Source organism: Chlamydotis macqueenii, chromosome 3, assembly GCF_036417535.1.
Source record: "Chlamydotis macqueenii isolate bChlMac1 chromosome 3, bChlMac1.mat, whole genome shotgun sequence".
Taxonomy (NCBI): Eukaryota; Metazoa; Chordata; class Aves; order Otidiformes; family Otididae; genus Chlamydotis; species Chlamydotis macqueenii.
The window spans coordinates 56,448,857-56,465,089 of record NC_141558.1 but is presented as its reverse complement, the minus strand read 5'-3'; the positions used below and the strand labels follow the sequence as shown (position 1 = coordinate 56,465,089).

Below are 16,233 nucleotides of genomic sequence, written 5' to 3'. Positions count from 1 at the left end.
TTCAGTTGCTTAGTCACTATTTGCATGTTACTACTTCTTCAGTATCTGATATCTGAGGTGTTTAGCATCCAATATTTTCTAAACTCTTTCTCTCACAAATGAAAAGTCCTGTTTGGTGGCCATCTATGGGCTTGTTAAACAATGTAATAGCATCCCAATATATAGCAGGACATAGTGATGCTGTCGTACACAAAACTGATGGGAGATATCACTTGGTTCACGGTATACCACTTACTGAAGGTAAGTTAGATTTTTTTATTTATTTTATAGAATCATGACCAAAACTTGCAGTGACCAAACTGCAAAGCCTTGATATCCATCTAAACAATGTTTTGAACCATTCATTCCCAGGAAGCATCTAAAATCCTCCAAGGGATTGCTTTCATGGGAAAATATTTAAGTCATTCATTATTTTTTAATGATCTCGTTGCTACTGGAGCTTAAGGTAGCACATTCATGAACTGATGATTTTCGCCTAGCCTTTGATGAATTATTAAGGGTCCAAATCATCCATAGTTGATGCATAGTGATTAATTTTCATTTTCAGCTGATTGCTCTGTGGCTAGTTGGGTGCAAATGTTATAAGAGAATAATCTGAACTAAATTCCCAAATAAGTCACATTTTTTTTCAGCATGTGCCCACCAGGACTTGGCTAACTCATATTTGAGTGTATGATTCAGAGTTCTAGCATATCAAATTACTTTCTTTAATTAAATTTTAGAAAAAGAAGGAAAAAGGGAGAAAGCTCATGAGAAGACAGCTGTCCCTGAAATTAAAAAAGCAGGTAAGAAATTGAAGTCTGCCTTTCTCTGCAGTAGATAGCTGACTATTTATTGTAGGCACTTTCAGGTTTTAAGCATTTGAGATAGGAGTGTATGTAATTCATTATCACTTAAGAATCCAAACTGGATATATATTGATATATAGATATTTCACAGTCTATTTATACATATATGTGTAATGTGTTTCCATTATTATATATGTGTGTGTATATATAACACATGTAATTCTCAATTGTGAGCTTGGGATTTTTATAAAAACATTAGAAACACTGCTTTCTCTTATACAGTAAATCAATCAAGAGCATAAGTAGTTCAAAAGAGTGCACTTCAAAGAGTGCATGGCATGGAAAGACTGAATGGAGTGCAAAGATTTTTGCATCGATTATTTCACAAGTTCAGCTAATTTTAAGTGATAAATAGAAACATCAACATACAAAACCACTTAATGTGGTAGAAAATAAATATTTATCTTTCTGAGGCTTTATCCACTCCCAGAAAATAATTTTTTAAAAAGTTAAAAATTAAGTTAGTGAATGTCCTGAACCTAATCAATTGTGTTTCATGCTATTTAACATAAAAAGATACATTTTTCAATAAGATCAGATGTTAACATTTGCATCTTGGCTACACTAAAATTGTTGTGACTTTTCTCTCTTGTTATTTCACTAAATTTGCAAGTATGTTTAATGCACAAATGCAAAGATATCTCCAGTAAGTGACAGAGTCTGTGAAAATGTCTCATTAAAATCAAGTCCCATTAAAAACAAGGAGAAACAAAATTCTTAGTATAGTGGTTTGTTCATCTTCTTAATACACAGAAACACTGGTTCTATTTGCTGCTTTGTCAGACACTTCCTATTTAACCTTCTACAAGCCATCAAGTACTCAGATGAGCCTTTCTGTAGACTAGAGTAATGCCTAAAATCATGGAGAAAGGTTTTAAAAGGATTGAAAGATTCACCGCTATAGTTACTATGTCCTCAAGGTAAGCCTTGGGCTCTGTTATGTAATTATTCAAATCTGCTGAATTTTATCAAAAGCTGAAAGGATCTATATCCCATTGTTTACTAACATTGTGGATTACATATGCAAATTTCAATAGGCAGTTGGATTCTTTGCCATTGAGTCGTACATGGTCTACATAAGCTTTCCTATCAAGTGTTTATGGATGGGAAGAAAAATGTTAATTTATATTTGGTACAATATAAAAATACACAGAATGACACAGAATACCTTGGAATACTACCCTGGTGGCCCCGTATTTAAATATGCTTTAGTCTTTTGTAGTAGATAAAGGCATACTGGGGAAGGGATAAGGATGAAAAGGACTACTCTTTTCCAAGTTGCATATTTAAATGTATAAACACAGACTTAAAAAGAAAATAAGCTGACAATTCAAATATCTTTTCTATTTTCATTCTGGTTCTAAGCTTGTATTTCACTTGAGAATACAGAATTGTAAAAGATTACATTTTATGGCAGAGCTGCAGCGTGAAGTTATTAATATGTTCATCTTCACAAGCTGTTCCTAAATCCAGTGAGTCATCCTGCCAGAGCTAGAAAGACACAAATTAGACAAACTGAGATACCCACACATTTCTGTCCCTTTTATTAACTCTGTAGGTCGCTGCATTTTGAAGAGTTTACTAGCCTTTGTGTAAGAGGATGGTAATCCATAATATATTCTAGCTACACATGTTCCTGTTATTCCTCATTCTGCTTGCTCTTTGAATGTGTATTTTCTAGCTTTGATTGGCAGCACCTATTGTTATCCCTAAAAGGTTTTAAGCCTGAAATAATTGCCACATTTGATAATCAGAACAGTAGTGCATAGCCCAGTTTTGAAGTGAGGCACCTCAATGTCTGATAGTATTTACACGCATTGGGCAGATACAGCAAATGAACCTCAGAGCGCTTCAATCGGCAGCGCAGATAAGCATCCAAAAGCAAGAGTGGAGGAACAGCTTCCAATTTTCTTACCTTTTCCCATTAAAAGGCTAGGCAGAGGCTACTGCGTTAAAAATAAACTCTTCGCCCTGGTTTTCAAATCCTCGCATTATCCCTGGATGCCTCTATTTTGTGTCTCCTTTTGCTTCCCCCAACCTTTGCAATCCCTGAAGCTGACGCGCACGCAGGGCACGCTGCCTCCTCACCACCACTCACACACGTCCCCATGCCAGCCGACAGCTCCTTCTGCCAGGACCTGGCTGCCTGGCACCCCAGTCCCACCTCAGCTCCTCAGCCTCGCGTACCTCCAATCTGAAGACCCACCTCCAACAGGAAGCCTGTTAACCAGGCTTTCCCCACAGAGGAACGGGTGGTGTGTACAGACTGCCAGGCATGAAAGAGAGAGGGGAGGAGATGCTCGGTAAGCACTAGGTGATAAAAACATCTCTAAAATAATGCTCTGAGAGCAGCACTTCCCTCTGTTCCTCTCTCTTCCTCTAACAAGGAAGGCTTGTCATTGCAAATACTGAATATTTTTGCTGATTAATATTTTAGATTAGCCCTTTTGTCCAGGAGACAATTTTATCTCTAGTGTTACCAGAATGGAGGTTTTTATTCCTCTCCATAAACTGCATCCCTGTGATGTATTTGTTTATTTGCATGCCAGCTCACTCTTTCTCCATTCCTCTCTTCCTCCATTCTTCTCTCTCTCTCTTCCTGCTGCTGCAGAGGAGCAAGAGTCATCTAATGTGAAATGTTCTCAGTCTTTAGTACAGAGTGAACTGAATGGTTCTTAATTAGCTTTTAAAAATGCATTGTAGATAAAACCACATTAATCCTCTGACCTTCAGCTCATACAAAAACATTGTGTTAATTGCCCTGAAAAATAGATAATTCCATTGTTACAAACTCAGAGGCCTTGCTTAAACAAACATAATTGTCAGACACAAGGGCCTGGCACAGTCACACTTTGAAACATTTTACAAATATCTGTCCAGTGCTACTCTGGATAAAGAAGGAGCTGCATCTCCAAATCCCTGTGAAGGGGCCGGCTGAGCCTTGGCAGAGACAAGCCTTTGCCAGGCTCTCCCAAACCTCCCAGTGGTTGGGACACATCGGTTCGAAGGGGTCCGGCCTGCAACGTGACTGAGAAATGGGACTCTCTCTGTTAAATCTTTCGCACCCAGCCCTGTATGAAAATGAGTATGTAGAGATAGGTGTTTTCAAGTACTCATAGTTTGCTGGCAAAGTGTTTCCTAATGCTCCCTTTTTCAGAGTCTCAACAGTCTGGACCTTCTCTGCTCCTTTCTGTACCAGCTTTCCTAAAAATTCATGACTTTTGCATGCAGCTTTTGTCTTTAAGTTTGATTGCTGCAAACTCCTTCTCCTCTTTTTTTTTTTGGTTCTCACAACAAATAACATTGGAAATAAATTAGTTTATAAAGCAATGAAAATGTCAGCCTGGATCATCACACCATTTTCTAACTAAAGCTCTGCTCAGCTGTCATTGGTGATCCTGCCTTCCTGTTGTTGCTGCATAATTTCAAAAAAATAATGGTAATAAAAATACCTAGGTCTCATGCAGCATTTTTTGATAGTAGATCTGAGAACCATTTTAGAAGGACAGACAATGCCTTTTCCTCCACTTTCCACACAGGGAAATTCAGGTATAGACATGTCATCCAGGCCAGTTGTCCATATGGGCTTATAATACGTATCTTCTGAATGCCAAACCAATGTTAGCTAGATTAAAGACCACAAACTTGTATATACTTTCATTACTTCTCTAATGAAAAGACAGGGATACCAACAAATGCAAATGGTGTTTAGGAAGGAAATGTTTTTCCTTTAAAACATAAGATCTGATCAGCTGGACAAGTGTTCGAGAATCCTTAGGCTCTGACCCTCAGTGACAAATGTTTTACGGATGCCAAATCCAGGTACCTCACTGAGCAGTTCTGCTTAGCTGAGATAAAACAACACTAGGTCTTGATGTGCAGATCTACTCACCCCAGATTAGGGCGCATGATCTGACTAGTATTTTGTTGTGTTAGTACATGCATGCTTCTAGCAGAGCATCCAAGCCCTTACTAAGGACCATGGCCACCCCTATCTAAATCAGGGAGTAAGGTTGCAGTGATTGCACATCCAGTGTTGTGGATGCATCTGCCATAGAATCATTGAATCCTTTAGGTTGGAAAAGACCTTTAAGATCAGCTAGTCCAACCATAAACCTAACACTGCCAACTCCACCACTAAACCATGTCCCTAGACACCACATCTACACGTCTTTTAAATACCTTCAAGAATGGTGACTCCATCACTTCCCCGGGCAGCCTCTTCCAATGCTTGATAACTCTTCTGGTGAAGAAATTTTTCCTAATATAAAATCTAAACCTCCCCTGGTGCACCTTGAGGTTGTTTCCTCTTGTCCTATCATTTGTTACTTGGGAGAAGAGATCGACACCCACCTCACTATGACCTCCTTTCGGGTAGCTGACAGTTTATAGTTGTAGAAAGCAATAAAGTCTCAGCTTCCTTTTCTCCAGACTAAACAACTCCAGTTCCTTCAGTTGCTCCTCATAAGACTTGTGCTCCAGACCCTTCACCAGCTTCATTGTTCTTCTCTGCACACGCTCCAGCACCTCAATGTCTTCCTTGTAGTGAGGGGCCCAAAACTGAGCACAGTATTCGAGGTGTGGCCTCACCAGTGCTGAGTACAGGGGGATGATCACTCCTCTAGTCCTGTTGGACACAGTATTTCTGATACAAGCCAGGATGCTGTTGGCCTTCGTGGCCACCTGAGCACTCTACCAGTTCATGTTTGGCTGGCCGTTGACCAATATTCCCAGATCCTTTTCTGCCAGGCAGCTTTCCAGACACTTTTCCCCACACTTGTAGCGTTGCATGGGGTTGTTGTGACCCAAGTGCAGGACCCGACACTTGGCCTTGTTGAACCTCATACCATTGGCCTCAGCCCATTTATCCAGCCTGTCCAGATCCCTCTGCAGAGCCTTCCTACCCTCAAGCAGATCAACGCTCCCACCCAACTTGGTGTCGTCTGCAAACTGACTGAGGGTGCACTCGATTTCCTCATCCAGATCATTGACAAAAATATGACTATGATAAAGACATATCTAAGGCGCACGATATCATGTCATATGTTTTGCACCAGGCAGTGTTAACAAAGGAGGGGAGTGGTGATGTCCCTCTAGCTAATGAAGTAAATATTTGCCCCCTGAATAGGAAAAGTCTCTGGAGGTTTAAAGTCACAAACACTGAGGTACATGGGAGTTTAAAGTTACAGACACTGAAGTACAAGACAACTCGTTCTGTAGTCATGAAAAAAAATAAATTAAAAGTTAATTTTAGGTGTAAAAAATTGAAAACATTACCTTAAGATTGCCACAGAACCAGGTTAACCAGGTTCTTCTTGCTTCTCTGTCAGCCAGTGAGATCATGTAGCTGGGGGGAAAGCCTATGTTTAATCATGCTTTGGAGGAAGGATGTTATAGTACTAGGAAGGCAGAGCAGTGTGGAGGTGATCAGGCAAGAGCAAACAAGACCTACCAGGTCCCAGTGACTTTTTACATTGGTTGACCACAGACGCATTTTCATCAACTGTACTTTCTTTGCCTTAAATGCCAGTCTTTATAATTTGCAAAGAAGCAATTATTTAATAGGAAATAGAAGGGAAAGACTATTTTACGTATCAACAGTGTGTTCTTTGTTATTGTGCTCTATACAGACAGGAAAACAAATTCCTCAGATAATTTTTAAATTCCTGGTCTGAACAACAACAAAAAATCATTTAATTTTGTGACTTCCTTGGCTCAACCATTACCCTTGCAGTCTTGATAGAAACCCTTCCATTGCAAAGAGAACAACTACTGACACCTGGTGGCCAATTATCTTTTTCTTTCATTCTCTATACCTGGAGTTTTTTGTTGTTTGCTTTCAAATGTGTCTATTTAAAGAGTTTGCTGATGAAATTATGAATCTATTACTTATTTCCCTACACTTCTTTATCCTATTGCTTTCATGGCTAGAAAGATTTTAGTATGTCATCCAAATGTAACAATTCTCAGAAGAAACATTTTGGAATGACAATACTTTCAGCACTGCCAGTAAAGTAAAAATGAATTAAAATACCCCTTACGACATAAGTTCATACTTAGAAAAAACTCCATCCTTGGCATACCCACTGAGGGCAGAGGAGTAGATGCACACCGCACTCCCTGGAATGCTTTGAGTTGATCCATCTGCAGTGGATTGACCAGCTCATCTGGGATCCAAATGCTGATCTCAGATTTATGCTTGTACACATTTGTAGGAAGACATCTCTGTTGTCTCTCAAGAGTAGGGTTTGAAACTCTCAACAAGTTTCAGCAGCCCAGCTTGGGCACTGCCATGTGTCTCATGTTCCCTAATGTGACAGATGTCACATCATAGATGTCAGCAGATGGGAGGGTGATAGGTGCTTTCCGAAGAACCTCAATGTCAGATCTGCGAGGCCCAGTAAGGTGCAGAGGCAGCAGAGGCTGTTTCTATTTAGGCTGCTTAAAAGGGCAAAATGGAGTTGTGAAGCCAGACCAAGAGAACCCAAGACATTTTGAAAGCAGCTGGTCACATACAGAAAATAAAACATATTTATTAACAAATTTTCTTGTGGCTTATTAGACAAAATATGAGGAAAAGGTAAAAACTGGTGAGGAACAGACGTGCATGTATATGTTTTACCATGCATTTTGGATTGGTCAGGCCTGTTTTCAGAGAGGCTGCTACAACATGTAGAAGGTAGGAGTTCTGAGGGGTAGAACCCTGTCTGACTGATTCTTTGATTGTTTGGTTTTGTTTTTTTTAATGAAAAAAAAAAAAAGACAGTGTAGTGAGTTGACCCTGGCCAACAGCTAAACACCCACACAGTTTCTCGCTCATTCCACACCCACCAATGGGACGGGGAAGAGAACAGGAAGAGCAAAAGTGAGAAAACCCATGGGTGGAAACAAAGACAGCTTAATAAGTGAAAGAAAGAGGATAAAAGCAAGCGATGCAATAGCCATTACTTACCACTTCCCAAAAGTGAACCAAAGTCCAGCCAATCTGAGCAATGGTCACACTTCCCCTGTTCTTCCTCTGCCCTCAGTTTTTATTGCTGAGTGTGACGTTGTATGGTAGGGAATATCCCTTTTGCAAATTTGGGCCAGCTGTCCAGTTGTGTTCCCTCACTTGGTGAGGGTAGGCAGAGTGGGAAAAAGAGAAAGCCATGACGCTGTGCAAGCACTGTTCAGCAATAGCCAAACCACTGGTGTGTTAACAATGTTTTATCTGCAGATCCAAAACACAGAACCATACTGGTTACTATGAAGAAAATTTACTTCATCCCTTACAGACTCAGTACAGGAAAATACAATTCATGTTTATTTGCACCTAGGTTTAGAGAGATTAGGAGGAGAGACAAATATAAAAATTAAGTAACAGAAATAATAAGCAATAAGTTGCCTAGTGATTCCTCATGCAGACAAATGAATGTATAAGAGCAGTAATTCAGGGAGCACAGTATGCTATTTGTTGAGAGCAAATTTAGGAACAAATCATGTTGAAGGAAACACACAAATAAAGGAAGATCAAGTTATGGACCTTAGAACTGTGTGATCCTTCTCTGGGGTATTACTTATCAATATTCTTTCTACAGCTTTCTCTACTAGACTGTTCACCCACTTGCACATTTCTGCAAGGGCCACGGCTTAGCTTACTATGTGTTTGTACAACCCTTAGCAAAGACCCTGACCCTGGCTCTGGTCTCATGTTAACTATGATTTCAATTGGTAATATCAATATATGAATCAATGCACATACACAAAATCCTACAAAAACCACCTAGTTTTACCAGCTGGCTGACTGGAGCTTCAGGTTTCATCTCCTCTACTACAGGCTGATTCATTCCTGACTAATAACTTGCTCATGACACACTATTATGCATGTCAGGCCCGTTCTGATTTTTTCTTTCCTACTCCTCCTCTCCTGGATCCTATTCATAACTCACCTGCTGTTTCCTGACATTTTTGCATTAGTAGAGGCTTCTGCTTTCAGACACAAGCTATGCACCCAGCCCTCAGCCTTGGTTGTGTTTATGTTTACTAACCCACAGAAATGCTGGATTAGGATTCCTGCACACTTACTGGCAGGTGATGTTATTCACTCTTCTTTCTCTGACACAGACAGGGTTTAATGGCATCTCTTGACTTTGACAACAATTCCCTGTTTGTGAGACTTTGTACAACAAAATCACAGAAAGTGGAGATGGAAATGACCTACTAGGTCATCTAATCCTTCCCTTTAGTAATGCAGAATAATTCCTTACAGAATATCTTCAAGTGCTTTATCCAGTTTAGCTTTAAATGTCTGAAGTAACTAGGCCTCCATCAATTCCCACAGAAGATTATTCTATAACCTAACAGATCTCACAGTTAAGATGTATTTCATTCCAGTGTGCCTAAATTTTCCGTTGCTTAATTTTATCCCATTACTCAGAGTTATATTCTCTTGTGACACCCAAATATAGTCTTTCTAACCTCAGGGCCCAATTCCCTACTGCCTCGTGTTATATTGCCATTTACATCTGGAAAATAGCTTTAAAATTGACATGGTGAATGGCAACTTGAGGATGATATTTTTTCATACAACCATGAAACTATAAACCTTGCAACACGGAACACATCACCTGTGAACAAGGCACTGGAGTGACTGCAACTTCTGTGTCGATACGGTGTCCAAATTGGAGAAAGAAGAGAAAAGAGTCATACAAGTTATTTACAAGTTAAGGATAATCTTCATAGAGAGGAATAAAATATTCTATTTATCTCTTCAAAAAAAGATTACTTTGTTATTGTGGATACTAAGTAACTTCACAGAAAAAAAAAAAAAAAGATTACGGCTACTACAGCTCCCTTTAGCAGAGCAGGAAGGGTTTAACAAGAACAAATGACTGGGAGCTGAAGCTAACTGAATCCAGACTGAAAATGAGGTACATGTTCTTAGCACTAAGAGTGATAAACTGCCACACCATAGGGTGGATATTGCTTTCCCTAACATCTGCAGAAGATGATTCTTTACCTAATGGAAGATACACATGAGCCGAGGAGATTCCTGGTTGAAATATAAGATTCTCTGACAACGAAGTATCAGACTAGAAAATCTGATGGTGTGTTCTAGCCTTCAACATTCTGGAGGTATATCCTCAGAGACAGACATGATAAACTAAAAGAGAAGGCAGTGGAGAGCTAGTGCAGGAATGCAGCTGGAGCCAACTGTCTTGCAGGTTCATTGGAAAAAGAGAAATTCCTTTCTGCATTACTTTCACAAGCCTTTGTAAGCTGAACATATGACTTGTAGTCATCCTCTAAGTATTCAGTCTTCTACGGAACATAGGAAAGTCTGCTTTTCTAATTGATATTTCCAGAAACCATCAAGAGTCAGATATGGCTATTTAGTAAAAATCAAATTGTATCACTTCAAATAGATAAAAACAGAAGAATAAAAACAGGGTCACAGTGAGGGACAAGGCAAAAAATCCATCAGAGTAGAGATGCAAACACAGCAGAAAAACAATTCCCATGGTGTACATGTGACTAGCTGTTAAGGGAGTCTGCTCCTGAAACAAGACAAAAGGCAGTTCAAATATGTCCTACAGTGAAAGTCTCAGAGCACTCAGTGGACTTTGAATTCTCTGTTCCATCATTAGCAGTGATTGACAACAGGATTTCAAAGATATTTAGGTGCCTAAAGATGTAGCATGGCTCCTGGTGGGATTTACAAACACATCAAAGTAGGCCAGGCACATAAGTCCCATTGATTTTCTGTGGTCCTAAGCACCTCTATCGCTTTTCAAAAAAGTACAGAGGCTGCAAGGTCACTGTAGAGTTTTGAATATATTGTCCCTTATCGCCTGTTGAAAGAGTTCTTCAGCTGGGAATGGTAACATTATCTATACCAAGACCAAACCAAACACGTATGCCTTTCTAGGACATGGTTAGGGTTCAGTGTTCAAGAGCTAGAAATTAGGTGAAATGTAAAGAAGGAAAGAGTTAGAAACAAATTTTTCCTGCTTTTCCCTTGTCTCTCCCTCACCTCACAGTAACAACAGGCTCAACGTAAGACTGAGTCTCCATGGCAATTGGTGGCACAATTGAGGTAGAAAACTGACCTCCTCTTTAATTTAGTACAAAATCGGCTTTCAAGGAAACTCTGTCTCCCTTCCCATCCTTGCCCACCTCCACATGAGCAAAAAAAAAGGACTAGAAGAGAAGGTGAAAGTTCACTGTCTGAGGTGCCTGCTGTGTCCATGAAATGTTAGCAGTAGCAGAACAAGCTTTAAGTGCCTTTCGGTGTCCCCTTTTCTAACTATTGTGAGTTGAGCCCTTTCAAGGCTATGCTAAGCATTGCTCATTGCTGATTCTTTGTGTTTGCTCTTTTCCATCTTTGCCTGCACAAAGCAGGGAGTGAGGTGAGAAAGGTGAATGATGGTAGTAAGATCTGGTTGGCAAAGAATTAGAAATGTCAGCCTTTTAATAAGTACAGAGAAAAGGGAGGAGTCTTGGGCTTATATACAAACTCATTTTTTGATGAGCTGGCAAGAGAATTTTCCTTGAGTAAAGCAGAGGAGTCATTTTAGTGTCTGATAGGCAATCTCATCTTGTAAAGAAACTTTTGAGGAAATGTGATCCCAGAAATAACCAAGCTTGAAGCCAATACATATTCAATCTAAAGACTACATAGGTAACCAAATAATCAGTTTGCTTTTGGACTTTCAGATACGTAGAAACAAGTACCTGTGCTGTGCAAGCAGCTGGGTGGCATAGCTTTAATTAAAGAATCTAATTTATTGCATCAACCCTGTTTATGTTGATCTGGGGATTAATGTAATGTTTATTTTTTCCAGTCACATCCAGAAATAACAGGATTAGACTACGCCTATGCCTCAAACAATGCAAAGTTAATCTTTTTAATGAAGAAAAACCATTCTGTGCCCTCAAAATAAGATGTACATCTGAGTCAGCAGGCCTGATATTTAGGATAATTTTTCTATGAGAAACATTCATGCACAGACACATCAGGCAGGTTGCAATGACATACCTATGCAGTTATATCTATTTCCTGCTGTCATTCAATGGATAAGTTGAAGGCTTGACCCACAGCTAAATGAAGCCAGTAGGAATCTTCCTAATTTTGGATCAGGCTTATTTTCTTTCTTTTCTTTTGCTTTACACTTAAAAAGTAAATTTTCCCTTGACCTTGAAATGAAGTTTTAAAAGCTTTTACTAAGTTTTAATGAACACATAAAGACTTTCATGTCACTTATTTGAAAGTATAATTCAGTCTCTTGGATGCCTTTCCCCTAGAAAGGTTCACAGACCAGAGCTATTCTTGACTTATAATAGGGTATCCTTTACACTTTACTCTTACATATAATTGTTTAACCTTTCAGTAAATGTTCCCAATGGCCATGCTCGTTCTTTTCATTTCTTTTTCAAGAAGTAGAGCCAACTCTGTGGTTTTGCTGTATGTAACTCCGAGAGACTAATTCAGATGAAGTATTATTGAATGATTAGGATAATAGAATGGGCAGATGCTCTTAAGCAGAAGAGTCATACATAGCTGTGGTTATAGGTGCATTGTTTTTTAGCTTGATTCTCCATGAGGTTGCTTTCTCATAGATTTTGCTTCACTTACAAGAGTGCAATTAGAGTAGCATGTCACCTATAAAGATGAACGGATGGACATTATGTTCTTCAAGAACTCATTTTTCACAGAGTAAGAATGCTGACTGCATCTGTGTTCAGAAGTACAAAAAAAAATCTTCATCCTAGTGATAACATCTACAGATGCCATCTGTACATCAATCTATCCAACAGAAAGAAAGAAATTGAAAAGTGTTGAGAAGTGCAGAAAGAGATATCACAAGGACACATACCATACACACATTTAACAAAGTCTACTCTGACTGTAAAAAAAAAAAATCCTCTTGTGAATCATTCAGAAAGTATTGGTGCTAAGCTTTCTTAAGAAAAATACAGAGAGAGTATATCCCCCATGCTGTTTCAAGGAAAGGTAAAAAATGCTGAAAAAAAATTTCAGCAGTTATGATATTTACACTAATTCACACAATAGTTTATTCCAGGAAAAGATCTGACTCTTAAATTTTAGGAATTAGTGTTATTGCCTCCATTTGCTACGCAAAATGCATTACCTTTTCCATAAATGACTGCAGCTTGTGTAATTAACTGCACTTACAGCTTCCTGTGTGCGGATGACTACAATCTCACATAATGCTCCAGAGTTTTGCTTTTTTAAACCACTCCTGATGAATGCAGAAGGCAATGGAACATGTTTCCACCTGCTCTGCAGTGGAGGAGACTGAATCCATTTCAGCAATTACAAAGTAGAAAGGAGAAATCACTAATTAGTGGAACCATGAATCACTGGTACAGTTGAAATTGGCCGTTCCCAAAGTGCAGGCTGTTTCTTACTACAAGCGTAGCTGAGTCACTTGTTTGCTCAGATCCCTCTCTACTTGCTTTATATTTTACCCTGTCGAGTGAACTTTCTAAATGATCTTGGGAAATCTGTTTGAAGTAACATTTAGTATTTCAGCCACGTGCATTGCCACACAACTTTCTGGAAAGCTCTGTGGGCTTTAGGCTACTACTTGCCTCTGACGCTGTGCTACTCTGGGCTCATAGGCACTCGGCGGCTGCAAGGAATACGGAGCTCCTTTGTAAATGGTGAGGGACATGTTGCGAGGAGACAGTGCAATGTCTGAAGAAACACATGCGAGGTCTGGTGATTGGAAGGGACTTGGAGACACCAAAGAAATTAAGAAATTATCAAAAAGCCTTCTACCATGAGTGGGGAGGAAATAGAGATGATGGTAAGGAGAGAGGGCATGCTCCACAGAGAGTAGAAGGAAGTTTGCTAGCTAGTTAGTTAGCTAGTTTTTCATAGTCCTAAACTCTTCAAACCCCTTTATATCCCACATTGGTTACCAGTACTTCTTTAGAATTGTTTCTTATAATCCAGTCTCATGTTGCTTGAGGAAGCTTGGTTTTACCTTCCAGAAGCTGAACTTCCTCCCTGTTTCACCCAGCAATAATAATGTAATCTGCAATTTCCCCTCACTTCGTGTCCTAGAGCCTGGAGAGTTCTAAAAGAAAAACTTAAAATCTGGGATTCAAGGCTTAGTGGCATCTGCCAATAAATTTCTCTGAATATTTTTGCTGCAGGAAGGGTAGCTACTAGCTCCATCACTACTCTTCCTTAGGTACTATTTTATTCATGAAGCAGTCAAGAAGACTGCTTAGATCCTAGAATTTCCTCTAACTGGTTTAAAAAAAAAAAAGAAAGGACAGGAAAAAGGCCTTTGTGGATTTTTGGATTGTAAGGAAAAGAAGTTCCAAGTTATTCTGAAAGGAAGCTAGTTCCGTTCTGGTCTGGAAGTTTATTGCTGCCACCAAATGGGTCAGGGAAGCAGCAGTGGCGCAGTATCTTGCTTTTCCTTGTGCACCTCTTTGGCCTTGCTGGTGCAATGAGATGCCTTTCTTATGCTCACCAAGAAATATTTTGGAAAGGCAAGAGGAAATTTTGTCAGTAGTTGTCACAGAATATATGGTAATATCATGCTTAGTGATTAAGACAGGGAACAAAATCAAGCATTGGTCCAAACACAGAATTTTCCATGTGGGAGAAATATTGTTATTTCTGAACAGCTCTTTTATGCCAACGTCAAACTTTAGCATTTTGGGAAAGTATGGTAAAAAAATGAATCCTACACTAGTATGAGCAGTTTTGATAGAGTCTTCCTAGGCTTTAAGTCCACTGTAAAGAAGAAAAAAATATTGTTTTAATTCTCTGTAACATGACATTTTAAAAATCTTAATTGTAATATGGAAGTATTACAATAGAAAGTGTCAGCACTCAGACAAAATGCCCCTATACATGGGCATCTGCTACTTCAGAAGTGACTGAATGAAAGTAAAAAATATTCCCAAAAGCTTTGAGATGTAGTAAGATGACAATTAATTAATGCCATACAATTTGTGCAAAATTATAAAAAATAGTATAAATTAGAAATCAACTGAGAAACAAATTCTCAAAGAAAGAATTAAACACTTCTCAGAGTGTTGGAATATTAGTTTAAATCAATACTATTCTGTGGAAATAAGTTTTAAGAACTTCAAGAAAACAAACAAAAAAAAGAAATGCTAGACCACAGTATATTTCAATAGGACGTTTGAAAATGCCACTTAAATTACTCTATGTTCATTCTTCATAATGTGTAGCTATCTGGGGTGTCTTGCTCTTTTACCATGGTAAATTACATTAACTGCAAATCTTGCTACTTAATAAATTGTTTTTAAATTCTGGTGCATCTGCTGGCTTGGGAGCAGGCTGTACTGAAACTGGTCTCTAGGCGACTTTAATTATGTTTTTCATTCACATGATGGAAATTCTCAGCCATCAGATGCCACCTGCTATCCTTTTTATTTCCACTCTTGTGAACTCTTGCTCAGGGCAGCCAGAGGAACATTAGCTGTCGTACTTGTAAGGTGCATTGTCTTAAAAGCTCTGCTGTTGTATTGCATTTGTGAAGCCAGAACCAAGCTCCCAAAGCACGCTCTCTGTTTTGCTTTGGTCAGTAATAACAGCCAGAATCCTTTTTTTTTTTTTTTTTTTTTTTTCCTGGCCAACCAGCACAATTTTGACTTCAAGACATTGGAAAATATAATTTCAATTATCTCTGATTTTTTAAGGTTCTATTAATTTTTTCTGCCATCTTCTCTTTTTCTTCTACATTTAATTACAAAATGAACTTAATACCTAAGTCAAAACAAATGGTAAGAGCCAAGCAATGATGCAAGACTTCTGTAAGTCTGATTAGAAACATTCTTCTTTCAGTGAACTGGTAGAGCTATGGTCACATTGTGTGAGGCATCTTCATCACACAACTTATTTTCTGTGGGTCTGTGTAGATCATTAGCCATTCAGTGCAGTTTGATTAAGCTCATTCTAGTACATGATCATCAGCTAAAGGATAGAGAAGATAGATGGTCAGTGCTAGCTGAGGTTTAGGATGAGAATTCCTCCTTTAATAACTGCTTAATGTTGTAAATTTCTCTTTAGTTTTTGATTCAGTGAATCATGTCTTTCAGGGGCATCTAGTAATTCCCCAGGGTCTTGGTGCTTAGTCCAGATCAACCAGTACAGAGGAGTCCTTGAATCCTTATCATCCTTAACCTTAGCTATTGGGTTACACAATGTTTGATTAGGTTATTAGCTATCGTTCGGCTCAGGCACTGTGGTGGCCAACAGATGCTGAAATCAGTTTCTGTTCATAAATTTGATATTACTGTCATGCTTTTTGGTAAGCTTCCAAAGAGAAATGTTGTTTTAGATATAACATATAAAATAATGCTTTTGATAGTAAAAGTGGTTTTAAGCACGTAT

The 16,233-nt window shown here is 38.9% G+C and overlaps 1 protein-coding gene across 12 annotated transcripts in view; it reads left to right on the top strand.

Annotated features, from left to right (window-relative positions):
- TRDN (triadin) overlaps positions 1–16,233 on the top strand; it is a 232,438-nt gene that overhangs the window by 112,137 nt on the left and 104,068 nt on the right. For all 12 annotated transcript variants that reach the window (XM_086744402.1, XM_086744409.1, XM_086744408.1 and 9 more), the window contains one exon: positions 723–785. In XM_086744402.1, coding sequence (XP_086600528.1) covers positions 723–785 — 63 coding nt within the window. The remainder of the gene's footprint in view (positions 1–722; positions 786–16,233) is intronic.